Source organism: Panthera onca, chromosome C1 (assembly GCF_046562875.1).
Source record: "Panthera onca isolate mPanOnc1 chromosome C1, mPanOnc1 haplotype 2, whole genome shotgun sequence".
Taxonomy (NCBI): Eukaryota; Metazoa; Chordata; class Mammalia; order Carnivora; family Felidae; genus Panthera; species Panthera onca.
Genome location: NC_138346.1, coordinates 116,234,927 through 116,262,758, shown reverse-complemented (window position 1 = coordinate 116,262,758; position 27,832 = coordinate 116,234,927). Strand labels below are relative to the sequence as shown.

The window sequence follows — 27,832 nt, the reverse complement described above, 5'->3', positions numbered from 1 at the left end:
ACCACCACCCAGGGGATAAGCTCCAAGAAAGCTGTGGTGTCTTTGCTGATACTTTGCAGAACCTAGCGTGTAGAAGGTGCTCCATTAGAATTTGCTGTATGAATGAATTGGTCTCTTTCCATGTGGAGGTGCCTTATCCTGCCTCTGCTGAAAGACTAAGAAAGATAGGAAGGAGTATTTTCATTTTTAAAGATTGGCATGTTCTGATTTATATAGTTCCTCTGGTAACTTAGAGTATGCATATTTGAAGCATCATGAAGATTCTCATCTAGAGAACAGTAAAAAAAAAAGGATAATTTTATTCAAGGAAATAAGTCTTATCTTCATATTTTCCTTATGTGTTCATGGTAGCATTGTCCAATGGATTCCTAGTTCTGCAATGTTTAAATCCTTGTTTCTTTACCTTTAATATCCAGTTAAAAGTTTTGTCAGCTTTTAGTCTATGACTCCTAGATTTACTCGTTGTATCTTTTAAAAAATTTTTTCTCTTTTTCATGGCTGCTAAAGTTGTCCAGGGGTTTATATCACCTCACATATGTACTTACTGTAATACTTTCTGGGTAGTATCCTTCTTTTTATTTTCTTCAAATCATCCCTATATACAGATTCCAGGATAAGTTTATTCTGGTTTTTAAAAAAGTGTTTTTTGAGAGTGAGAGAGAGAGGGAGGGAAGGAGAAACAGAGGGGGAGGAGCAGAGAGTGGGAGAGAGAGAGAATCTTGGCGCTGAGTGTGCAGCCAACTTGGGGCTCCATCTCATGACCCTGAGATCATGACCTGAGCCAAAATCAAGAGTCAGACACTTAACCAGGTGAGCCACCAGGTGCCCCCAGGATAAATTTAATCTTAGGCTTCTTCTTTGTTTTAAATTTTTATTTTTATTTTTTTAAGTTTATTTATTTACTTAGAGAGAGAGAGAGTGGGGGAGGGGCCGCAAGAAGGGGAGAGAGAAGCCCAAGCAGGCTCCATGCTGTCAGTGCAGAGCCCAACTCAGGGCTTGAACCCATGAACTGTGAGATCATGACCTGAGCTGAAATCAAGAGTAGGACACTTAACCTACTGAGCTATGCAGACGCCCTCAAATTTTTAATTTTTTTAACAAAAAAGCTGTTTATTTCTATAAGTTTGATATTACTTATTGCTAAAAATTTCCCTTTATGTTGTACATAGAATAAAGATCTTTGTTAAGTATTTCCTTACTCTGCTTATTTAGTTCAAGGATTCTTTACCTGGGATCTAAGATGTCTAAAGGCTCCATGGATAGAATTCAGAGAAATTATGAATTTGTATGGGAAAAATATTACATCTTTCTTTTCACTAACCTCTAACTGAAAGTTACTATTTCCTTCAATTCTGAATATAGTCCATAAAACAATAATATTAGCAATACTTGTAACTTTATCACCAAAAGAAAAATCAGATGTTTTCATATCACATTACAGTTTCTGCAGATATCTTTCAAATATCATTTATACTCATCACTACTTCAAATTTAAGATAGTTATTAACTCTTGTTATTTAATGCATTTATAAAGAAGCATATGTATTACTATGGCACATATATAAAATAAATAAAATATATAAAATAAAAAAATGCTTTTTTAATGCTTTACTTATTTTTGAGAGAGAGAGAGACAGAGAGACAGAGTGAGAGTGGGAGAGAAGCAGAGAGAGAGGGAGACACAGAATCGGAAGCAGATTCCAGGCTCCGAGCTGTCAGCACAGAACCCAACGTAGGGCTCAAACCCATGAACTGTGAGATCACGACCTGAGGCGAAGTTGGACACTTAACCAACTGAGCCACCCAGGTGCCCCTATACTTTAACATTTTAATAACTGTATTTCAATAAAACTGGTTTCCTTTGTGATCCTATGTTTTAGTTTTTTCACTTAAAAACATTATTTTGAAAAAGTGTTTATAGGCTTCATCAGACTTAATAAAGTTAAGACCTATGTTTTTGTTCCATTTACAGTGCTTGAAAAATTGTGGGCAAAAAAAAAACTAAAGAATAATCAACTAAATATATGTGCACATATACATATATATATTTAATAAACACTTTTATTTTTCTTATTTTTTTTTTAAGTAAGCTCTACATCCACATGGGGCTTGAGCTCACAACTCCGAAAATAAGAGTCCCATGTTCTAAGGACTGAACCAGCTAGACACCCCTTGACTAAATACTTTTTAATTACAATGCTTCTCTATACTTTTAATGATAGTCATATATTATGTTCATGTTTTTATTAATTAATTAGCAAGCCTTGCTTTTTAAAATGATCTTGGGACGCCTGGGTGACTCAGTCAGTTAAGAGACCCACTCTTGATTTTGGCTCAGGTCATGATCTCACGATTCATGGGTTCGAGCCCTATGTCAGGCTCTGTGCTGACAGTGCAGAGTCTGCTTTGGATTCTCTGTCTCCCTCTGTCTCTGTCCCTCCCCCGCTTATGCTCTATCTTTCTCTCTCTCAAAATACATAAATAAGTATGTTTTTTAAAATTAAAAAATAAAATAAAATGTTCTTTGCAGAGAGGGAACCAAAGACAGTGAAATTAGTTTAAGTTCATTTTAAGATAAACCAGTTATATCATCCCACATGTTTTTCATGTCATATGCGTAAACTTGTAAAATTTAAAGTTCTTGCTGCATCCTCAGAACCTGTATACTATTCTAGAGCAGTTGAGAGGAAGCTCAATCTGAATTAGATTAAAATATCAGTAATGGAATATTTTAAAAGAGATGCGGTTTTCTTATTTTATTCAGGTTGACTTAATTATTTGCCAAGTTGCTAATGACTAGGTAAAAATAATTTGAATTAGTATATTTATTGTTGATCGTTAAAATGATTCTTCCAAAATGCTTGAAAACAGATTGTCTCTTAAGTACAGTGAAACCTTGGATTGCGAGTAACTTGTTCTGTGAGTGTTCTGCAAGATGAGCAAACATTTCTAATAAATTTTAACTTGATAAATGAGTGATTTCTTGCAATACGAGGAGTACGTGACACTGAATGTCACATAATCACAACTGAGCCAATGGTTCTTTCTCTCTCTCTCTCTCTCTCTCTCTCTCTCTCTTTATGGGATTGTGGGTGATCATCTCCCATGCTTGGATGCTTGGTCTCAGGGGCGCTATTTGGCAGAAATCAGTGACTTTTCAGAATGTTGGAAGGTGCCCACAACTGTCACTAGTGTATGTTTTGTCACTTCCAAGCACCTATGGACAGTCCTTTGCTTTTCTGTACAAGAGTAAGCTTAGAAATGCTTTGCTTCATTCTAAGTCAGGCTGCCTGCAGATATAGACCCTTTCCTCTGCTGCCTGATTCCCAGTTACATTAAATACAGTATACAACAAGTTTATTAATACTGTACTATAGTCACATCCTTGTGAGCATATACAATGGCCTCCAGGCAGAAGAAGATCCCATTGAGTCAATAGATAGCAGTGATTCTGTTAGTGATAGTAAAAGTCATCCTACACAATAACTCTCTTCTCTCTTGTCTCCCTCACATCAGCCATGAAGGTTTTTGAAGGTAAGTGCAGGTTAATTTGTTTATTTTTATAATTTATAATTTTATAGTTTGTATTTTTAAAATTATTTTATATTCTATTACAGTATCGTAATAAATTTTATATGAATATTTTTGGGTTGTGGAATGAATCATCTGAACTTCCATTACTTTTTATGGGGAAACCCAAGTGGTTTGGATTACAAGCATGTTTCTGGAACAAATTATGCTTGCAAACCAAGGTTTTACTATATTTGCCTACCTTAACATTTATTTTAAAAAATAATTCAATCCTTTAATGTGCAAAGATACAATCTGAGCCCTAGGACATTAATAACCTAGTTTTTTCCATTAAAGTTGCCAAAGCCCTTCACCAGCATCCTACAGTTTACATTCTCATGATAGATTATAATAGTTACCTAAGTATAAGAAAATAATGGTATGTGGTAATGATACAAAGATGAAAACAAGTATTTATTAAGCATTGATATGCCATCGTATTACAAAATTATATCAGGGAACTTAAAAAGACAAAGCATGTAAAATAAGACAGTGACAAAACAAACATGACAGATTGTCTTAGGTTGACTAATTCTCATACAGTTATATCTATAATGCATTGTTAATTTACCTGGCAAAAGTTTTCCATAACTGCAAGATTAAAAAAGTAGAAGAGTCAAACTATATATTTTGTTAGTACGTTAAATATACATTGTTCATGATTCCCTTATTTCTACTGGTTATGGCAGGTAAAATTAAGTGAAGAGAAAGTGTTTCTTTTCTTGACTTGTTATACAATGAAGAGATCCTCTAGATTTCTGGGTAAGAGGGATAACTAGCAATCCCACAATGATTTCCACTATTTCTTGCCATCCGAATATATCCTCGGTCACCGAAATTCAGGCCCCAGCTTCAGAAAAAGACAACACAACATTACAAATGAATATAATCATATCACATTATCAGCTTTTTATCTCCTAAATTGTTGTTCTCCTAAAGTGATTATATATAAAAGTATAAAACCAAATTAGAACAAAATAATATAATAATTTCCCCAGGGCTTTTAGGCAATTTTCAGAGGCGAGTTTGGAAGGCTTTAATGCTATGTTGGTGAATTGACTTAATACCTAAGGAAAACATTATAAATTCCATCCCAAACCTTTAATCCTCTTATTTTGTAAATATGCCTTCTGCAGGGAGAGAGTGTTATTATCCTTTCCAAGGCCCCATCTCTAAATGTTTTTGCATAGTAGGATCATAGGTTGTAATTTTCTATCAAACTTAAATTCCTTTAGAGAATGTCAATTAAGAAATATTTTTGAGTGACTATTATGGAAAAGGCATAGGGCAGGGAATTCCAGAGTAAGCAATAAAAAGTGAAGCTTTCAAACAGCTTTTTGACATAGAAGTGGAGCTGAGGTAAGGCTTTCTCATAGGTAAAGTTGTGAAAAAAATGGAATATACTCTCTTGGGAGGGGGTGAGCTCAGTGGCCCTGGAGGTGTTCATCCAGAGGTTTGCATAACCTGTTAGAGATGTTGCAGAGGGGATTCGTGGGTCAGGTAAGGGTTAGAAGAGATCAATGGTTCTCTCACTTTTTGATTTCATCAACTTTTATAATTTCAAAAAAAATTTTTGCAATTTTACCAATTTTAATTAAAAAATTGTTTTTAATATTTATTTTTGAGAGAGAGCGTGATCAGGGGAGGAGCAGAGGGAGAAGGACAGAGGATCTGAAGCGGGCTCTGTGCTGACAGCAGATAGCACAATGTGGGGCTCAAACCCATGAACTGCGAGACCATGACCTGAGCTAAAGTTGGACACTTAACCAACTGAGCCACCCAGACGCCCCTAAGGTTACCAAGTTTTAAATTAGCAAGTAGGGACATTGAAAAAAAAAAAAACACAACCCATACTCTTTATTATCACCATCATATTGTAAAAGAAAGGATGTTTAACACCAAAAGAAAACTTAAGAGGACATAGTCTTTAATTTAAGGATAGTCCTTTGAGTCAGATACATTTATTTTATGGAAGATACACCAAAATATTCTTTTTTTTTTTCTCATTTTTCCACGGACTAGTAAAAATAAAATGGTCACACTTTTTGTAAGAGAAATTTCTTAAGTTTTTTATGTTTCTGAAGTTTTGTAATTGTAGATATACAAATAATGCTAATATTAAGAGACTTTGTTAAGTGCTGTAACTAGGATACAAATAAAAGCGTGAAACAGAGAAAATGCCTACTGTGTTTATATTTGGAGAGTAGCGAGACATTTAGTTGAAAATTGGAGGTCTTTAGGGTAGTAGGACACAAAGAGGTTAGAAAGTTGGTTTGGGGCCGTGTTGTGAAGAGCTTAGAACAACAGGCTAAGGAACTTGTAGTATTAATTCCTTCGGCAAAAGGAAGCCATTGCAAATTTTTGCTCGAGACTTGAAGGAAAGGTTGATTGTGTAAAACATGTAAAAACATGCAGCAGGGAAACTAAGAAATGCTGCTTAATTGCAAGCAGACAAGTGGCTGCTTTAGAATGGCTGTGCTCTAATAGACCTTAAACGTTCTCTGTATCAGCCATTTGTGGACACGTTACAGGTCTTAATTTTCCTCTCTTGTACATTTTAACACCGTTATCTATTACTTCTCTCCTGGCCTTAAGATGCTGCCGTGTCCTGATTTTTCTCTTCTCTCTCTGCTTTCTCCTCTTAAACTCTTTGATGGGCTGGGGTACCTGGGTGGTGATCTCAGCTCAGATCATGATCTCAGGGTTTATGGGCTCCCGCATCAGGCTCCCTGCTGATAGCTCAGAGCCTGCTTGGGATCCTTTCTCTGCCCCTCCCCTGCTCATGCTGTCTCTTTCTTTCTCTCACTCTCAAAATAAATAAAAACTTAAAAAAATAAATTAAAAAAATAAAACTTTTTGGGCTTCTTTATTGTTTCCTTTAATTTATTGCTACTTTGTTGCTTAACATCCTTTAATGCCTCCCCAATATCTTTAAAATAAAATCCAAACTCCACTGTCACCTCTCATCAATGGATGCACTATTCTTTTAGTATCTAAAAGCAATAATAATAAATTCTGGCGAAGCTATCATTAATATTAATAGCCATCATTCATTGAACAAGTACTCTGTGCTAAGTGCCTTAACATATGCTGTCTCACTGGGGCACCTGGGTGGCTCAGTCGGTTAGGCAGCCGACTTCAGCTCAGGTCATGATCTCATGGTTCATGAGTTTGAGCATTGCGTCGGTCTGTATGCTGACAGCTTGGAGCTTGGAGCCTGCTTCAGATTCTGTGTCTCTCTCTCTCTCTGTTCCTCCCCCTGCTTGCACTCTGTCTCTCTCTCAAAAATAAATATTTTTAAAATTTTGAAAAAAACCCACAAACATATGCTATCTCAATCATCACCCTGTGAGGTGGGTGTTATCTTCTTTTTACTAAAGAGGGAAAAGGTCAAAGAGGTAAAATGGCTTGCGCAGATGGTTAATTATGAAGCTAGGGTGCAAATTTAGGCTTGTTTTATTCCAAAGCCTACTCTAACATTTATACTATCCCTAGCCCTACATTATTCCTATGAGTGAGGTAGCATGAAGAATAAAATTCAGACCAGAACATCCACAACCTTATATTAATTATATCAGATATATTACTGTATCTTGCTTTGTAGTTATTTCATTGCCTTAAAAAAGTAGATAACAATTTTTAGACAAGCTGAGTTTGGACCTAAGTTCTGGTAATGAAAGTTGAATTGAGGTTGTAATTACTAGTAGTATGAATTCAGTCAATGAGGTCCTATTCAGAATCTGGAGAAATTACTCTTCCCGCCTTCATAGACCAAGATCAACTGTCCCAAACTTTGTAGAAAATCCCAGACTCTTTTTGACTGAGTCCTGGTAACCTTCTCTTAAAGAATAAAACTGATTTAAAAGTCTCAAGCTAAATAAATATGTGAGGACAAATTCTTTCCTTCAGAACTGTAAAAGGTCAGCTCCAAATGTTCATTCTAGTCCTTACCAAGTTGTTCATTTTTACTAACTCTATAGCCCTTTCATTCAATCTGTTCACCTGCAGGCAAGTTTCTTAACTCTGTCAATATCAGAGGTTTATCAGGAGATAAAATGGATATCTCATTGATTACCTTAAAAACTAAGTGAGAAAAATGTATGTACAGTGCTTGTACAGTGTCTGTATGTAGTAAATGCTGAATAAGTAGAGGTAGCTATTTTTGTTATCCAAGTGTGAGTCCACCCCTTTTAGAAAAGATAGCCTTTTTCTAGGGTAACCAACAGTCCAGTTTGCAAGGAGCTGTTCTAGTTTTTTTTTTTTTTTAAATATCCTGTGGCCTGGAAAACCCCTTAGTCTTTGATAAAGTGAGATGGTTGGTCACCCTACCTTCTCTCTGCATATTATAGACTACCAATTGGTTAGACATTCCTTCTAGAATGTATACCAATTTCATTTCTAATAAACCACAGTGCTTAGCTTCTTAGACTGTGCCAGACACTATTCTAGGCATTAGGGTTACGGAGGTAAATAAGACAGACAAAGTCTTTTCAAAGCCTACACAGGAAACATACAATAAACAAATAAATAATATGACAAGATGTAAGTACTATAAAGAAAAATAAAGCAGAGTTAGAGGATATGGAATGTTGGGAATCAGGGCTACATTTTAGAAGGAGTGGTCAGGGAATGCTTCTCTGAGGAAATATTTGAGCAAAGATCTAGTAAAGTGAAGGTGCAAATGACGCAAAGGTCTGGAAAAATGAGCTGGGATAAGCTTGATGTATGAGAAATTTCAAGAGTACCTTGAGAAAAGGTACTGAAAAAGGGCTAGTGTCCTTGGAGCTGAGTGAGACAGGGGAAGGTAGTGGTTAGAGAGACAGGCTGAGGCCAGAAATTGTCATGGTTTTATAGGTCACAGATTTTATTCTGAGTATGAAGGAAAGCCATTAGAGGGTTTGGGGTAGGAGAATAGTATAATCTGCTTGATGCTTTAGAAAGATCACCCTGGCTACTGTGTATTGGATCGACTGTAGGCAAACAAGGGGGTAAGTGACTACCAGTTGGGAGATTATTGCAGTAGATCAAGAGATGGATGGATGGTGGCTTGAATTAGAGTGGTAACAGTAGAGATATTGAGAAGTGGTAAGATTTGGGACAACTTAATGATGATAGAAATGACAGAATTTGCAGATGGTTTAGGTGTGGGGTATCAGACGAAAAAAGAAATGATGGCTCCAATATTCTGACCTGGGGAAAATGCTGTTGGCATATACTGAGAGGGGAAAAACTGGGGCAGTAGCAGGGAGTCAAGAATTCTATTTTGGACATGGTACGTTAAAGAGGCCTGTAGATACTCAAGCGGAAAGGCAGATGGTAGGCTTTTGGACACAGAGTCTGGAGCTCAGGGAAGAAGTTAGGTTGAAAATACAAAGTTGACAGTCATCAGGTATTGTTTAAAACTGTGAGACTAAATGAGACCATCTAAAGAGCGAGCATAAAGGGAGAGAAATTGAGGCTTGGAGCATTCTAATATTTATAAAAGTGAGGAAGAATAAGAGGAACTAAGGAGCTCAGGAGCCTGAAAAGTAAAATAGGAAGAAAACCAGGGGGTATGGTCCCCTGAAAGTCAAATGAAATACTTCAGAATATAGAGAGTCACCGTACATCAAACGTTAAGAGTTCGGGGAAGATGAAACCTGAAAACTGTTTAATGAGGCAAGGTGGAGATGATTGCTAATCTTGACAAGAGTGATTTCAGTGGAGTAGTGGCAATAAATATTCTATTTGAGTTATAAACCAATATGCACATTCTTAATCTCTTTGTAGATAAATATCTAAGAAAAATCATGAGATTATAACTTCTTCCTTATTTAACCCTTTTCCAGCCTTTGATTCCATGGGGAGGAGGAAGTACCCATGATGTCTAATGTAGAATGTATACTCTAACTCTAACAGTCAGGATCTCTTGAAAGATCAGACAGTAGCTTTCAGTGAGGGAAAATGGAATATATTCTTTTTTCCAACTTGCATTTTACTAACTTAATCCACTTATGGATGAAAAGGAAACATTAGTGTCCCGCATCCACCAACTCCTTCAACTTTCTTCATTGTCTAAGAGGCCCATCTATTTTGCAACTGATTATCTTATTTTTTTTTAATGTTTATTCGCTTTTTGAGAGACAGAGACAGAGCACAAGCAGGGGAGGGGCAGAGAGAGAGGGAGACATAGAATCCGAAATGGGCTCCAGGCTCTGATCTGTCAGCACAGAGCCCGATGTGGGGCTCGAACTCATGAACCCATGAGATCATGACCTGAGCTGAAGTTGGATGCTTAACCGACTGAGCCACCTGGGCACCCCACAACTGATTATCTTAGAGAGTTCACCTGATATTGCTTAAAGATATTCTGGATGGTTTCTTAGTTCCTTGGTAGTATGTGTGTGGGTATTTAAGGTTCTCATGAGTACATGGTTAACACCTTTAATTTTTTTTCTCCAAGCTAAAATTATTCTATGCCCAATAACTTTGGGTCTGCATTACTCATTGATCTGTGCATTAGATTAAACTCCTCCCTTTAAAAAACAAAAGCATAGGCATATGCACCCCAATGTTTATAGCAACATTATCAACAATAACCAAAGTATGGAAAGAGCCCAAATGTCCACCGATGGATGAATGAAGAAAATGTGGTATATATATGCAATGGAGTATTACTTGGCAATCAAAAAGAATGAAATCTTGCCGTTTGCAACTACATGGATAGAACTAGAGGGTATTATATTAAGTGAAACTAGTCAGAGAAAGACAAATATCATCTGACTTCATTCATATGAGGACTTTAAGAGACAAAACAGATGAACATAAGGGAAGGGAAGCAAAAATAATATAAAAATGGAGAGGGACAAAACATAAGAGACTCATAAATATGGAGAACAAACTTAGGGTTACTGGAGGGGTTGTGGGAGGGGGGATGGGCTAAATGGGTAAGGAGCATTAAGGAATCTACTGAAATTGTCGCACTATATGCTAACTTGGATGTAAATTAAAAAAAATAAATTAAAAAAACACAAAAGCATAATTGACGTATAATATCCTATTAGTTTCAGCACAGGGATTTACTATTTTTATACATTACAAATGATCCTCATAAATCTAGTTACCACCTGTCACCATTACAAAGTAATTACAATATTATTGACTATATTCTCTATGCTATACATTACATCCGCATGACCTATTTATTTTATAACTGGAAGTTTGTATCTCTCAATCCCCTTTTACCTATTTTTCCCATCCACCCAAACCCTTTCCCCTCTGTAACTAATAGTTTATTTCCTGTATCTAAGAGTCTGTTTCTGTTTTGTTTTATTTTTTAGATTCTACATATAAGTGAAATCATAGGGTGTTTATTTCTCTGACTTATTTCACTTCACATAATGCCCTCTAGTTTCATACCTGTTGTCGTGAACAGTAAGATTTCATTCTTTTTTATGGCCAAGAAATATTCCATTGTGTGTGTGTGTGTGTGTGTGTGTGTGTGGACATTTAGGTTGCTTCCATATCTTCACTATTGTGAATAAAGCTGCAGTGAACTCCTTTTTTTTCTAAAGATGATTTTGGCCCTTCTTGTTGACAGTCTCTTAGACTGGGGTGGCTTTCACTGCTCCTTAGTCTGCTAACTTTTTCTAAGTAGATAGCAATTGTATCTAGCTTTCTAAATTTATGGATCTGCCCACAAGTGGCAACACAGAGTATACAGATACTTCAGGATCTTATCAGATAGTATAACCTCAGAATTTTTACTGCTTCATGTTTAAGGAGATGTCCCTGAAGAATATGTAGGTCACCATTCCTCACCTAGATGCTCTAAATTTTGTTTCTGGATTAAGGCAAACCATCAGAGGGTTGTACAATCAGGTACTTTGCATTATTTTTGCCCCCATAAAATAATTTTTCTCAATTATGCTTTGGCATTAAATTATTGGTCTGTATTTTTAGGAATTATGAAAGCATTCTATAAAACATAACTTTATGGTTGGCATGCTATTGAGGGCATAGTTTTTTATATATAGAGAGAGATTCAAGGGTGGAATAATAATAGCAATAATAACTATGATTTATTGGGCACTTATTACATGCCAGGCACTATGTGCTAAGTGTTTTACAGACATTATCTTGTTTAATCCTTATAATGACCTTGAGGCTATTATTCACATTCTACAGATGAGGAAATTGAACATTCAAGATGTTAAATAACTACCTAAGGTCATATAGACAGTAAATGGAACTAGGATTCCAACCAAGATCTGCCTGGTTTCAAAGTCACTGCTTTTACTCACTATGCTACAGTGTATTATATAAAGAAGCTAAATATCTATATCCAGAAAGGGGGAAAAAATCAGGAACATGGATCAATGTTATACACCTGCCAGAAAGATTAAGTATAAACAAAAGGAGGATATAAAAGAAGAACCCAAATAGAAGACTCACATTCGTTTACTTGAGGTTAACCTGGTAGCACTGGAAATGACATATAAAGTAACCTTTTAAGAGGTCAGTAAGAAAGTTTTGATGACCTAAGAGGATTTTGTTTGAGTCAACCTCTTGTAGAGTCTAGAATTCATGTCCATGTCTGGTCTCTCCTTGTTAGTACTCAGTGTCAGTGATCGCTGTGCTCTCTCATAATTTGGTCCCTTTCTATCTCACTTCTCTCTCTAACAGGCACCTTATACTACAACCTTTATAAGAGAACGTGCAGTTCCCTTAACTCATCTACTTTCTCTCACTCAGCGTTTGTGCACATTTAGCTTCCTCTGCTCTGATTGCTCTTTTTCATGTGGCAAATTCCATCTTGTCCTTCAAGACTCAGTCAAATAACCCAGCCAAAAGACCTTCCCTGACTTCCCAGACTCAGCCAAGTACTCTTCTGTGCTTCCGCTGTGACTTGGTACAAACCTCTATCCTAGTATTTATCACATTCTATTGCAATGGTCAGTACATGCACCCGCCTGTTTTCCTGACTCTCGTAGACTATGAATATCTTGAAGGATGATAGAAAGGCTGTATTTTCATTGCCATATCTGCTTGGCACTCTGGCACTCAGTAGGTACTCAATATATGTTTGTTGAATCAGGGTATGAATGAAGATGCAAAAATGAACAAGAAACAATTCTACCTTTAATAAGTTCATATTGTAGTGAATGGAGCATGCTTTACGGGAATAGCTATAACACAAGGCACAATGTATTAAATACTAGAATAGAATTTCTAAAGCATTTCTAAAGCTCAGAAGTTAGAGAAACAGTTCTGAGTAAATTAATGGGGTATGGAGGAGATAGCATTTCAGGTCTGTTTTGAAGAATGAATAGGATTTTTCGTGTCTTTCTTTTTCATCTTAAAAGTAATAAGGTACATGTTAAAGACTTTGGAAAATAGATAAAGGTAGACAAAAATAACCATTATTAACAATTGGTATCATTCCTTCTCATTCTTTAGTATAACATGAATCAAAGAAATTGGGCATATTATTTTAAACTTAATATTTATATTATACATAAGTTTTATGTTTATATGTATTTTCAATTTAAACATATATTCTAAGTATTTTATTGGGGTATTAATAACAGTCTGAATAAATACAGTTCCTTGTTTTAAATAACGTTTTTGTTTATTTAAAACATTATTTAAGGGGCGCCTGTGTGGCTCAGTCGGTTGAGCGTCCGACTTCAGCTCAGGTCATGATCTCACGGTTCGTGAGTTCGAGCCCCGCGTTGGGCTCTGGGCTGATGGCTCAGAGCCTGGAGCCTGCTTCCGATTCTGTGTCTCCCTCTCTCTCTGCCCCTCCCCCATTCATGCTCTGTCTCTCTCTGTCTCAAAAATAAATAAACATTAAAAAAAAAACATTTAAAAAAAAACATTATTTAAAATATTCAAGAGAGAGCACAAAAGGGGGAGGGACAGAGAGAATGGGAGACACAGAATCAGAAGCAGGTTCCAGGCTCTGAGCTGTCAGCACAGAGCCTGACACAGGACTTGAACTCATTAACTGTGAGATCATGTCGGATGCTTAACCGACTGAGCCATCCAGGTGCCCCTAATATAATTTCTAATACATGGGCTTGATTGTATAATAGCTTAATAGTGTCCCTATTGTTAGGTACTTTCGGTTGTTTACTGGCTTTCACTGTTAAAGAAGAATGCTACAATTTACTTAAATTGGGTATGACGTTTTCCCCATATGTAGAATTCTTTCCTTCATATAGATTCCAAGAAATGAGGAAAAATTGGACAAAGAGTATAAACATTTAAAAAGTTCTTGATTCATATTATCAAATTGCTTCCAAGAAGGATTGTAACAATTTATTCTTCTAGAATGTATGAGAGTGCCCATTTCACCATATATTGGTGGGATTGGTTGATTGATTGATTGACTTAGAGGGAAGGAGGCAGAGTGAGGGAAGGGCAGAGAGAGAGAATCCCAAGCAGGCTCTGCACTGTCAGCCCAGAGCCTGATGTGGGACTCGAACTCATGAATTTGTGAGATCATGACCTGAACCAAAATCAAGAGTCAGAGGCCTAACCAGCTGAGGCCACCCAGGTGCCCCACACAGGTGGGATTTCTATAGGTAGCAATGGGCTTTAAGGGCATTTCATAAAGATGAAACAGCTTAAGTAAAGATATAGAAATAGCCAATTGTATATAAACTTAGGGAATGATGAGTAAGTAGTTCACTGTGGCCAGAGTATAAATATGGGTGCATTAGAACTAGTGGAAGAAAAGTCTAAAAGGCTATGTTGGAAACTAGATAATGGAGAATCTTGAATGCCTGGCCAGAAATTTGGACATCGTTATGATGACAATGGTAAACTATTTAGAATTTTTGACCTGGCATCGCTTCTTAGCCTTTGACTAAGATCAAGTGTAGAATTTTGACTATGGGTTTACATGATCTCTCTATTTATTTATTTATTTATTTATTTATTTAAAAAAATTGTTTTTAATGTTTATTTCTGGGACAGAGAGAGATAGAGCATGAGTGGGGGAGGGGCAGAGAGAGAGAGACACACCCACACAGAATCAGAAGCAGGCTCCAGGCTCTGAGCTGTCAGCATAGAGCCCGACGCAGGGCTCGAACTCACAAACCGTGAGATCATGACCTGAGCCAAAGTCAGTTGCTCAACCGACTGAGCCACCCAAGCGCCCCTGTCTATTTTTTTAAAGTTTATTTTGAGAGAGAGAGAGAGAGAGAATGCACATATGCACATGTGAAGGGGAGGGGCAGAGAGAGAGAGAGAGGAGAGAGAGAATCCCAAGCAGGTTCCACACTGTCAGCTCAGAGCCCAGTGTGGGGCTCAAACTCACAAACCACAAGATCATGACCTGAGTGGAAAGCAAGAGCCAGACGCTTAACCAACTGAACCACACAGGTGCCCCTACATGATCTATATTTTAAGAAGATACTTCCCTGGCTGGGTAAGACTGGAATCTGAATTAGAGCCTGGATAGAAAAGAATACGAAGTACGATTCAAAGGCCAAATGGACAGGGCCGTGTGGGTTGAGGGAGAGGGGAGAGCCCAGATGACACCAAGGTGTGGCTTTGATAACCTGAAGATGGTAATGCATTACTCAAAACAGGGAATGAGTTTCCCTTGAGCTTATTCTAAAATACTTCTCAGGGGTGGAGTAGGAAGGGGAGTTGAGATGGAGGGAGAGAGGGAATTTGATTTTGGACTTGTTGAGTGTGTGTGTGTGGGTATGTGTGTGTGTGAAAGAGAGATAGTTATGTTGTAAGTAGTAATAGGGTAGGCAGGAGGGAATTTGGACTTTTCAGCAGAGCTATGAAATTGGAAGTTGGATATCTGTTGCTAAGTAGAGAGGTCATTTTTAGAGATTGTGAATTTGGTTATCATCTACATAATGGCAATAACTTTGAAACTCAAGGAGCAAAAGAGTTTTCTCTGATACAGATAGAACTAGACTGTAAGGGACCAGTGGAAGAAAATGGGAAATGAGGCTAAAGCTGGTATAGCAAAACGGGTCAGGATAGTGTTATGTCATAGATGCCAAAGAAATAAAAGCAGTAGAGTTTATAAAGCAGAGAAATTTTTCATATTTCTGTGCCTTTGCATATCCTTTTTGAGTTATTGGGCCATTTATTTCCCTCCACCAACACATGAGCAATTCCACTTACTTGAGAACTTAATGCAAGTAAGTAGTGCCTTCTCTGTGAAACTTTTGGGCAGTTAGGCATCTCCTCTTTTATGGCCCCATAGCCATTGAGACATATACATATACCATGATGTGTTGTATTTTATTGTTTTAAATATATATCTAATTCCCCATTGGACTGTTTTGTGAGCTCATTTGGAACAGGATGACTTCTCATTAATTTTTGTGTCTCCAGGGCCTAGATAATGCCCCCCACCTACAAGGAGATGCCTAGTAAACACTTATTGAATGAGTAAGTGCTGAGAAGGGGGTTTGAGTTTAAACACTAAAAGGTATAATTGGCCGGGTGGCCTAGGTGGCTCAGTTGGTTAAGCGTCTGACTTCGGCTCAGGTCACGATCTCGCTGTTTATGGGTTCGAGCCCTGCATCAGGCTCTGTGCTGACAGCTCAGAGCCTGGATCCCACTTTGGATTCTGTGTCTCCCTCTCTCTCTGCCCCTCCCTTGCTCATGCTCTGTCTCTCTCTGTCTCTCAATAATAAATAAATGTTAAAAAAATTTAAAAAAATAAAATAAAAGTTATAAATGGCCTTCAAGAAGAGCAGTTTCAATACAGAAAGAAGTTAAAATATATGCTGTAGGAAGTCAACAAAAAAAAAAAGAGGTAAGTGAAAAAATATTGCTTCACTTAAAAAAGTTATCACTCATCTAGGCCCAAGCTGATCAGTGCTATGAATAGGTTACAAGTGAAGCGAGATGTTATTTCCCGCAACTACTTTCCTAACAGGTCATACAGCTAAGGATACAAGGACAAAACAAATCCCTACCCCAAAGGCACAGACAGAATATTAATATTAGAGTGATAGATAGGTAAAAACAAATTTAAATACAATCTATAAAATACTCCAGGATGCATAAGACATTTGGGGAGCATAGAAAAAAGACATTTTACCCAGCCCAAGGATTTAGGGGGAAATTTCTGGTATAGAGAATGCCCAAGCTGGTTTTGAAGGAAAAGGTGGGATAAACCAAGTGAGGAGAAAGGATGTTCCAGACAGAGGGAACAGCATAACCAAGATGTGAAGATATTAGAGATAAATGGTATGTATGGGAACTCCATGTACAGTTCAATGTAACTGAAATGAAAAAAGTATAAGACAGGTGCCAGCAATTGAACCTGGCAGGGCGGGCAGGGATCACAACATAGATGATTGTCTTCCCCACTGGGGAATATTAATTTTATACCAAATGGTACCCAGTAGAACAGTTATGAACCCAGTTTGTCATATGTGAGACAAACCAGTTTTGAAGCAGTGTAAAAGATGGATTTGAGAGTAAAGGAGACCAGTTTGAAGGCTGTAGGAATAGTCCAGGCAAGAAACATCTGACCCAAAGCAATAATTGAAGAAATGGAAAGGGGACAGAAAAAAAGGACAGATACATGGAAAAGTAGTTTGACTTGTTGCTTGATGAGATCTGGATGGGCCTATGACAAACCCATAATATCTGACTGGGTGATTGTGTTGTGTGTTGTTGCCATTTAGCGAGATGGGAAGTTTTGGGAGGACGATATGGCAGAGAGGATACTGAACTCCTTGGACATACTGAGTTTGGAGAAACTAAGATACAGGGAAGTGGATATGTCCAGATAGATAAGTCCGAAGTTCAGGGCAGAGGTCAGAGCTCGAGCTAGAGATTTGAAAACCATTAGTACATAGGTTATAACTAAAATCATAAGAATGGAATGATGGTACCTAAGAAAAATGTAGAATCAGAAGAGTAATGAGCAAAAGATGGAGTCGTGGAGGAAAGACCACCATTTACAGACTAAGCAGAGGAATGGATATTTATCAAAGAGACTAAGAAGGAATGATCAGAGAAATATTATAGGAGAGAAGTCATGAAAACAAAGTGTTGAAGCCAGAATAGGAAGTGAGGAAATGGGGGCACCGAGTGATTAATTTAGTATGTCATTTTATAAAAAGCTATAAATATTTATTATTGTCATTATCATGATCATCATCATCATACGAGAAAGCATTTGTTGAAGCTCCATCGAGTTCCTTATTTTATTAAACATACATTAACATGTGAATGCATTACCTGTTTTTCACAAGCCAGTAGTCTTTTCCATTAAGGTTACCATAGCCAACCACTAATACACCATGATTCACGGTCTGAGTACAGGCTGGCTCATAGTAGACACCTAAGAATAAATATGAGAGGGAAAACGAGTAAATGGTATGTAGCAATGAAGGACATTTGAAAATGCTATTGCTTTTAGTAGACTGTTTTGGATACATGGCAAGTTTAATTATAATTTTAGAAACATATACTCTAATTAAACTATTTAGACCATAATTCTTTGCCATCAATGCTACACTTGTCAGTTTTCTTGCCAAGTTTGGCATCAACCCAATCACAGTTCCCTCAGAAATCTTTGATAAATGGCTACCTTTTCCTAATGATTTTTTTTAATGTTTATTTATTTTTGAGACAGAGAGAGACAGAGCATGAATGGGGAAGGGGCAGAGAGAGAGGGAGACACAGAATCTGAAACAGGCTCCAGGCTCTGAGCGGTCAGCACAGAGCCCGACGCGGGGCTCGAACTCACGGACCGTGAGATCATGACCTGAGCCAAAGTCGGCCGCTCAACCGACTGAGCCACCCAGGCGCCCCTCCTAATGATTTTTAACATAGAGTCGGTTACTATATTTCTTTGTATATATTCCTAAATTGCTTGTTCCATACATTTTTATTCTTTACTAGGTGAAATGATCTTTAAGGTGAGGTGTGTGTTGCTGTTGTTGTTTTTTAATAAAAGGGCCACTTACTTTGTTTAATACAAGGCTCTAACATTGATGGGTGCCCTGCCCTCCTTGTATTCTGCCGTGCTACCCCTACAGTACACAGTGGCGACAGGGGTTAGGGGCACAGGTTCTGAAGTCAAGTAGCAGCGTTTCTAATCCTAACTGACCACTTTCAGACTATATGACTTTAGGCAAGTTAACCATCTAAGACTTGTTCATCTGTAAAATAGGGTTATTGTGAAGATTAAATAAGATCATGCATGGAAAGACTTTATCATAGTATGTGGCATGTAGTGTTAGTAAACTTTGATGAGTATTCCTTCACTAATTAGAGCTGGATATAAAATACGTAAATGAAATGGAAGAACCTGTTTAACCCAATCTCCAACATTCAGAGGTGGGGTGATGGGGAAGGATGATATTCTCTCTTACAGCGCGGGGCAGCATGTAACAAGAGGACGATGTGTCTGAGTTTTTACCACTTCTGTAGAGGAAGAAAGAAGAGTGGCTCGCATCTATAGCAACAGACACGGGTCCTTTATTGGCCACGGTTTCTTTCAAGTCCTCTTCACTGCCAAAAGGGAGTTCCGTGTACTTTGAACATGTGGCAGCTCGATTTTTTGAGTCATACTGGCACTTGCCATCCTGTAAAAAAGAATATAAATCAGATGAAGAAGTATACTTCAACTTCCTTTATAAATAGCCAACATCCTAAGTCTGGATTTTAAATATATTTTCTTTCCTCATTTAGCCTTTCGAATGTCTAAGGTTCCTTCCTCCTTTTAAAGAAAGAAAAATCGAATCTTCCAAACCCTGACAGTTCCATGTTTCACCAGTAACAGAGGAAATACGTAACTATTCTATGGTTTTAAATTGTGGATATCTTCATGCCTGTAAAGTTGCCGGATAATGTCCCTCAGGGTCAGGTGGGCTGTGGAGGCATACTGCGTAAAGGTCATAGGCTCTGTACTAGAACTTAAAAATCTTTTTGATGCTATAATACCAACAAGACGATCTGCAGTTTAAATGATGATTTCTAAAAACTGTATAATATGAAGAACACTTAGAGTATATATTTTAGTGGCAAAAGAGGGGTTACAAATTCACATTTGTTGTGCATATAACTATGTTTTTAAAATGCTTAATAAGAGAAAGAACTTGAAAGAAATAAATCAAAGTAATGGTGGTTAAAGGAGGAGGTTTTGGAGTGGTATTTTTGATCTTTTCTAAATATTCAGTAATCTGGATCTATGAATTCATTTAATGTTTATTTATTTTCGAGAGAGACAGAGGCAGAATGCGAGTGGGTTAGGGGCAGAGAGAGAGGGAGACACAGAATCCGAAGCAGGCTCCAGGCTCTGAGCTGTCAGCACAGAGCCCAATGCGGGGCTGAAACTCACGAGCTGTGAGATCATGACCTGAGCTGAAGTCAGATGCTCAACTGACTGAGCCACCCAGGCGCCCCAAGATATATGAATTCATTTAACAAAATATGTCATGAACTGGTGAGGAGGAAGAAGAGAGCATTAGTTAGATTTTTAGTAGGTAGAAGAATGATACGGTTGATGATCTGAGAATAAGGGTGAGCACGGGACACCATAGGAAAAACAAGTTGAAATACCAGGCAAATGGACAGAAGGAATTCTAAGGTTTGCTGCAAATCCATTTTTAAAGCATGGATTCTACTTGCTTAAAACTATTGTGCCACTAATAAATTAAGAAGGCTACTGAACAAGGAAGAGAACTCTTGAAAATTTAAGAATCCCTGATCAGGGTTTTCATACACTGCTTCTCAAGGTAAGTTTAGTTCAGTTAGTCAAGGGATAGCATAAGGTCACAGGGCAGCTTAAAAAGTTGACTTGTGACACACCATGGCTTTGTAGGGATAGGAAGCTTCTGAATCGATGCCGTTGTTATCAATAATGTACTGGAAAGCCTCTGTCATGAAGCCACCGTTGCAGCCTTTATTCCCGTATTTTTCAGTCGAGCAATCTACCAGGTTCTGTGCACTCAGAGATACCAGATTGCCTGTTTTCAGCTTCAGCTGTGCCTCCAGAGCCCCGACAGCGCTGAAAGCCCAACAGGCACCACAAGAGCCCTGAAACAGAGACAAAGTCACAAAGGCAGTCAGAGAGTCCGTAAGGAGGACTTCCTTAATGCAAACATGTCAGCTGTGTCTGTTGTTACAGGAAACGGCTCCCCGCACTACAGTTTCTTCGTTTCCTAGACATGGGCCTAAAGACTAAACACTTGGTTGATCTCTGAGCAAAGTCCAGTGTTGATAGAGAGATGCAAATGGCTGAGCTCAGAGTATAATCGAATATATTAAGAAACAGTACGTACTGAGCGTGTACCAGATCCCAGCTATCTTCACCTATACGTGAGGTAGATTAGGCAGCTACAGTAGTACAGTGATTTTGAGAGCAGCTCAAATCTTCTCTTGACCTAAAACACCCTTTCTCCTTTCAAACGAGGCCTGAAAATATAAGGTTAAATTTTTTCAAACATTTTTAGCTTCATAATTTTTTGATCAAAGATATTTTACAGTTGCGGCGCCAGGGTGGCTCAGTCAGTTGAGCGTCCAACTCTTGATTTTGACTCAAGTCATGATCCCAGAGTTGTGGGATCAAGCCCCACATTGGGCTCTGTGCTGAGTGTGGAGCCTGCTTATGACTCTCTCCCTCTGCCCCCACCCCCTTGCTCTCTCTAAAATAAAAAAATAATAATAAAATAGATAAAATTTTAAAAAGGTATTTTTCAGGGAAGCATAAAGAAACAGAAGAACACAAAGCTGCTTTAGTTAAAAAAGGTCCAGGGCCCTATCATAATTGTTCTCTTTCATTTCTTCCTTCATTCCCCTTTGCTTTCCACCCAAAGGAAGGAAATTGAATTTGCTTTTGATTAAAGCAAAATCACCCATTTGAATGCAAGCACCCAGGGAAAAGAGCTCATTAAGTTATTTGTAGTTAACATTTCAATGTGTAGTTTATTGCATCTTCCCACACTTTTATTGTAGAGAAGCTCTAGTAAGAAACCCAAAACAAATTGCAAGAAAATTTTCCAGGTAGAAAAGAACAAGATATTAGCAGCACAATTCACTTCTTTTTACAATTTTATTTCTGTTTGTTTGTTTGCTTGTTTGTTTGTTTTGAGAGAGTGAGTGGGGAAGGAGCAGAGAGAGGGAGAAAGAGAGGATCCCAAGTGGGCTCTGTGATAACAGCAGGGAGCCCAATGTAGGGCTGAAACACACGAACCGCACCACATGAACCACACGAACAACACGAACTGTGAGATCATGACCTGGCCCAAAGCCAGATGCTTAACCGACTGAGCCACCCAGGTGCCCCAGTACCATTCACTTCTTAAGTTTTACTTTCTTCATTGGTCACCAGCTGGGGCAGCTGCTTAGAACACTGATTTCTCTCCCTTCCTCTGACCTCTAAGGTGATACATGGGTTTTACCCTTAGTTATCCCTAACTAATTTAGGATCGTGGCTGCCTTTAAAAAACAAAAACAAGCAAACTAAAGGAAATACAAAATCATAGGAATGAATTTATAAAATGCATACTGTATTTCTTACTCTAACAATGCAAGCCTGGTCATGAGTAAAGTTGACTGGTACGATTTACAGGCTACTCTTAGCTCTAGGTTTTTCCTCTTCTTCAACTCTGAAATGGAGAGAGAAACTTCCTGATATTCTCTCTCACACACAGTATTGTTTGTCAAGCAATTGGCTTGGTGGAGGGTCCAGTCAGTTGATGGATAGTAGGAGCACTAAAAGTCTGCCTTAGGGGTGCCTAGGTGGCTCAGTTTGTTGAGTCCGACTTCAGCTCAGGTGAGGATCTCACAGTTCATGAGTTCAAGCCCCACGTTGGGCTCTGTGCTGATAGCTCAGAGCCTGGAGCCTGCTTCGGATTCTGCGTCTCTCTCTTTGCCCTTCCCCACTCATGCTGTGTCTATCTCTCTCTCACACAAAAATAAATAAACATTAAAAAAAAAGTCTGTCTTAAAGACATATTTGCTTAGTTGACAGTTTTGTTTACGTGGCTCTAGCCATTGGTGTTCTAAGTCTAATATCAATTTAGATTTGCGGAAGTATGGTAACTTACTCTAAAAGATTGTGAGTAATCTTTAATTAATTAATTAATCATTAATGAATGATTTCCAGAATTAATAAAAAACAAAAGCAACAGTAGCCTGTGAATTTCAAATATTCCTCTAGAAATTTTGTTAAGGAAATTGGTCACAGTAAGACTAAACAAGGACTAAATTGGAGAATACAAATGAAGTATGATATGTGATCATTGTCCTCAGGGAACTTATAATTTCATTGGAAAGATGAGAAAAAAAATAATCAGAACTAACATAAGGAAGATTCACTGCCAAATTATGTAGCTAGACTAAATATTGATGGAAGAGAGAGCCCTTCCTGGGGTACAGAGGCCTGGGGTGACAATACTCACCTGGTATTTCACTTCAGTAACACACCCCTTCTCTCTCCAGTCCACAGAATCAGGCAATTTCTGATTAGAATTTGACTTGTAAGTGACATTTCTCTGCCATTGGCTGGGAACTCTCAGGCAACCCATCAAAGATATCACTTCTTCACTGGTCTACAAGGCAAATATATGTATCTCCTTTCACTTATGACCTTTTCAATAATCTAATAATCGTAACTGTGAATATATTTGACAATGGAGAAAAATTAGCGGTAGTTGTGGCCAACATAGGTACTGCTAACCATCTGATAGGAGAATTATCAGGGTCTCTTTCACGACTTGTCTTAGCACCCAGTTAGGCATTGGGAAGAGGAAGAATAAAGTGGTAGAAACTAGCAGTTACAGGGAAGCAGATTTTTGGTTTAAAGCAAGGCAGAATTTTATAAGAGGACTGTCTAAAAAGTGGACGGAACCGGTTTTCTTCGTGAGAAAGAATTACAAAGGAGATGCCTGCATCTAAGTAGAAATTTAATCCACCTGGGGTGTTCTCTTCCAAGAGGTACTGTGGTTTTTAATTTTGGCCACAGTGGTAAAGTTTCATAGGATAGAAAAAAATCTAAAAACTAATGGGAGAGTGTTTGTGATATTAAATACTGACATTCCCTCATGAAGACAGCAGGTGGACCATATTGTATTACTGGTTTAGACTTACATAAGTGTGGTAACTTAACTCTAAAAGATTGTGAGTAATCTTTGGACAACGCTTTCTAGAATTAATTAAAAAAAAAAAATAAGCAAAAGCAGTAGTAGCCTATAAGCTTCAAATTTTTCTTTAAGCATTTTTTAAGGGAAATGGTTACAGTAGGATTAAACAAGGCATCTGCAAATTCTCATGTCCTTAAATTCTACTGTTTTCTAACTTTGTACACATATAGATATATTCCTTTGCTGTTTACCTTCAAATTGCCTTTTGGGAGATGGAAATCATGCGTACCCAGAGATGAAAGTAGGACTATTTGTAATTTACTTACCATGTCTCCCAGATGGTTCATGCCTAGGTCATAAGAATGCATTCCCATTGAATGTTCCAGATTGTGAAGCATCACAAATTTTAGATTCTTTTCCCAGATAAGACGCCGTGCTACCTCCTCATTCTACAATATAAGGAAAATGAACATAGTCACAGGCATACCTTAGAGATATTGTAGGTTCAGTTCCAGACCATTGCAGTAAAGTAAATATCACAATAAAGGGAGTCAAATGAATTTTTTGGTTTCCCAGTGCATAGAGAAGTCATGTTTACACTATACTGTAGTCTATTAAGTGTCCAATAGCATTATGTATTTGAACTTTGAGATAAATTATAAACAGGATACTAATCAAAAGTCATTTTCATCCCTTCCAAGGGACTAGAATCATTAAAAAGAGAGATAGCATTCATTTAATCAGATAGTGGTGCTAACTGAACATCTCACTGTAGTTAACCTTGAAATTGGAGGCCTGGTTCTAAAGGGGATTGGATGAGGGTAAAATTCATCATTACTAAGAAAACAACTCAGAGTCCACATCCTACTAAAAGCGTCATTTTTATATGAAAATAATACATCAAATAAATAAATACATAATTATTGCTTACAAATTCAGAAATATACATATTTTAAAGATTCCATTTTTAATTTTTTAATGCTTAGTTTTTAAAGAGAGAGACAGGGTGTGAACAGGGGAGGGACAGAGAGAGAGGGAGACACAGAATCTGAAGCAAGCTCCAGGCTCTGAGAGGTCAGCACAGAGCCCGACACGGGGCTCGAACTCATGAGCTGTGAAATCATGACCTGAGCCGAAGTTGGACTCTTAACTGACTGAGCCACCCAGGGGCCACTTAAAGATTCTATTTTTAAGTAATCTCTATACCGAACATGAGGCTTGAATCCACAACCCTGAGATCAAAAGTAGCATGCTCCACTGACTGTGCCAGCCTGGTGGCCCTCAGAAAAAAAAAAATTTTAAGTAGCCTCCACGCCCACCATGGAGCTTGAATTTACGACCCTGAGATTACGAGTCACACGCTCTACTGACTGAGCCAGCCAGGCACCCCCAAACTCAGGAATATTATATAGTTATAGGACTTAGTTATTTGAAGCACTAGGGTTAAGGTCTCAAAAATCAATAAGTATGCTTTGAAATAAAAACAAAACAAAAGTACAAAGTGGGAAGTGAGAGTCAAAACCATCTGGTAGCGTTTCTGTGCACCAGGGACTGAAATAAGGTCTTTTGTCCCTGAACATGCACTCTATTCCCCTTGACCTGGAACGTTCATTGTGGTTATGACTGCTCCCTGGCTTCTATGAATTCTCAGCTCACAGGTCACCTTCGAGGAGAGTGATTCCCTGAGCATTCTATCACATGCAGAGAATAGTCACTTCCAACCTTTCACAGCTGTCTACCAGAGCCCTTCGGCACTAGGTCTCACGAGACCCCCATGCCTTACTTGATTTTTCTGTACTGCACTTATCACCACCTCACATACCATATCTGCTTCTTCTTTACCTAGTTCCTGTCTCTCCTACTAGGATATGAGCTGCACAAAAACAGGAACTTCATTTTGTTTCCTGCTATGTCTCTAGTACCAAGAATAGAATCTGGCAAGAAATGAGTGCATAAGCATTTATGGAAAACATTGCTTGTAAGAATATAGTTTTGAGGAGGAGAAAGCATAGGCTACTCAAGTAAAAGCAAATTGCCCAAGTGACTGTCCCACCTACCTTTTCCTTGTACTGTTTGCCGTACGTTTTCTTCCAGAGATTCCAGTGATGATCCAGAGTGGGATCTTTATGTGCTTGTGCCAATGCATAGGTGCACACCAGGAGCACCCAAACCAGACATTTCATGCTGTTGAAGGAAAGGTAACATAAGAATAGTTATTAGCTGCATATATTGTGACGATATTTTTCCATTAAAAAATAGCAATGTCTGTCACAGGGAGAATACAAATCAGAATTATACAGGAAACTTTCTGGGATATATTGTCACAGGAATTTATGATTTATGACTAGAATACCACTTCGAATACTTAGTAGCACTTTAAAAAGTGATTTTCAGAAATTTCCTGCTGTCTGGTATACCAAACATTCATCCAAGGTAGGAGGAATTGGGTAGGAGGTGGGGAGCAGAGGGAGCAGGGACTTTTACAAGATTTGCCAATAAATCCAATCAAGGGAAATCCTCCCAGGACACCCTCATCCTTAAGAGGAGGGCAAACCTTTGAAAAATCAGTTTATCTTCATAACTTTTGGATATATGGGTTTTTCTGGTCTATTTAAATATCCACAACATTTAGAGGTAGTTGAAAGACAACTCTCATGAATTGCTTTCAAATCCTAGAGTCATTTTATGTTTTTAACCATTTTTTTCCAACAATCAAAATACCTACTTCAAAAGAAGCACTTTACTTTTGAAAACACCACTTCTATATTTAATACAAAAAGACTTTAACAGAAATTCAGTGACTACCTCCTTCAAACTGGATTATAGTTTCTTTTCTGTTTCTTTTTCATTCAAAACGGTTGGAATTTTAACCATGTAAATCTTCACATTATATTCCAAAGAAAGCTACATTTCAGCCCCAGGTTTAGATGTGCAAGCAGACATTGACTTCTCAAAAATAGATTCTTTTTAGTCAAAAAAAGAAGAGGCAAGTTGAGTGGCACGATTTTTTAGTTTACTTCCTGAAAGCAAAGATTTAAACCCTGGCAGATACAGCAAGTTAAAAGCATAAACAGAGGGTTTAAAGGTCAAATGGGAGAAAAAAAAACAGACAGTACATACATGATAGAACCGGCAGGAGCTCCCATACTAAGCATGCTTGCGGGTGGACCCTCTCCAAAGATTTTAAGGCAGCAAAGAGACTTCAGTTAGATTGGTTTTAAAAAGAAATCAGACCTTGTCACGTGAGGTATTCACAATGAGGAAGTTAACTTTCATTTCAGTTTCACTTAAAATCTAACCAGATCAGCTACCTCTGGCCCTCATCCTACGGTTCTGGGGACAAAGTGGGTACAGTAAGCCATCACAAAGAGCCCCCAGTAGAGCAGGTCAGTGGAACAAACTCAGCAAAATAGGAGCAGCACAAGCTTACCCTTTAATCCTTCATCATTTTGATAATTCACTTTACCTCAAAACACCAATTTTCACATGGAAAAACTTAGTTATGGAGATATGAGGATTAAACTCCTGAAGCCCCAGCTTCCTCCAGGATTTCCTAGGAAAACCCATGACTATCTGTGACAACTGTTGTCTAATTCTCGCTCAGCTATTCCTTGGCTCATCAAGTCAAAATATCTTTATTGATAGTAATGTATGTTAGTATATTTATGGAAAAAAGATAAGCCTAGGTACATCTTACTGCTAGAGTGGTTAACTGGGTGGAAGCTGGGGCAGGGAGAACTATAATTTTTTATAAATTGCATATTCTTAATTACTAATGAGGGTGAGCATCTTTTCACACATTTACTGACCGTTGGAGTTTTCTGTGAAATGACTGTTCATATCTTTTGTTCAATTTTCTACTGTATTGTTGCTTTTACTTTGTGTCTTGTAGTTGTTTTATACATACATACATACATACATACATATGTGTATTCTGGCTTCTAATCTTTGACAATGATAAATACTAAAAATATCTTCTCTCAGTCTTTCACAGGTGTTTGGCTTATATTGACTTTTTCTCTGTGAACTTTTATAATGTTGATATGGAAAAATTTATTCACTTTTACCTTATGATATATGCTTTTTGTCTTATTTAAAAAATTTTTTTAAACTTTTATTTATTTTTGAGAGACAGAGAGAGACAGAGCATGAGTGGGGGAGGAGAAGAGAGAGAATGAGATACAGAATCGGAAGCA

At 37.8% G+C, this 27,832-nt stretch overlaps 1 protein-coding gene across 3 annotated transcripts; it reads right to left on the bottom strand.

The window, feature by feature from the left end:
* Positions 1 to 26,889, bottom strand: CTSS (cathepsin S). Of its 3 annotated transcripts, none has more exons than XM_060622586.2 (8): positions 26,757 to 26,889; positions 25,694 to 25,820; positions 23,963 to 24,085; positions 22,956 to 23,105; positions 20,362 to 20,589; positions 18,971 to 19,136; positions 17,785 to 17,887; positions 1 to 155 (listed from the first exon to the last, which is right to left on the bottom strand). In XM_060622586.2, exons 1-8 carry the CDS (start codon positions 26,789 to 26,791, stop codon positions 134 to 136), a joined length of 954 nt encoding a protein of 317 aa, XP_060478569.1. In that variant the 5' UTR covers positions 26,792 to 26,889; the 3' UTR covers positions 1 to 133. The 3 variants fall into 3 exon arrangements, with proteins under 3 accessions (XP_060478569.1, XP_060478570.1, XP_060478568.1); XM_060622587.2 differs by lacking the exon at positions 1 to 155 and adding an exon at positions 178 to 268; XM_060622585.2 differs by lacking the exon at positions 1 to 155 and adding an exon at positions 3,958 to 4,420.
* Positions 26,890 to 27,832: the final 943 nt, after the last annotated feature.

What these genes read in the sequence shown, in the direction of transcription:
- CTSS (XM_060622585.2), bottom strand. Translation starts at nt 26,791, where the DNA reads ATGCTTAGTATGGGAGCTCCTGCCGGTTCTATCAT. An exon ending in TGAACCATCTGGGAGACATG is followed by an intron (nt 23,106 to 23,962) that starts GTAAGTAAATTA and finishes TTTGCCTTGTAG; the next exon opens with ACCAGTGAAGAAGTGATATC. An exon ending in TTTCTTCCTCTACAGAAGTG is followed by an intron (nt 17,888 to 18,970) that starts GTAAAAACTCAG and finishes ATTTATTCTTAG; the next exon opens with GTGTCTACTATGAGCCAGCC.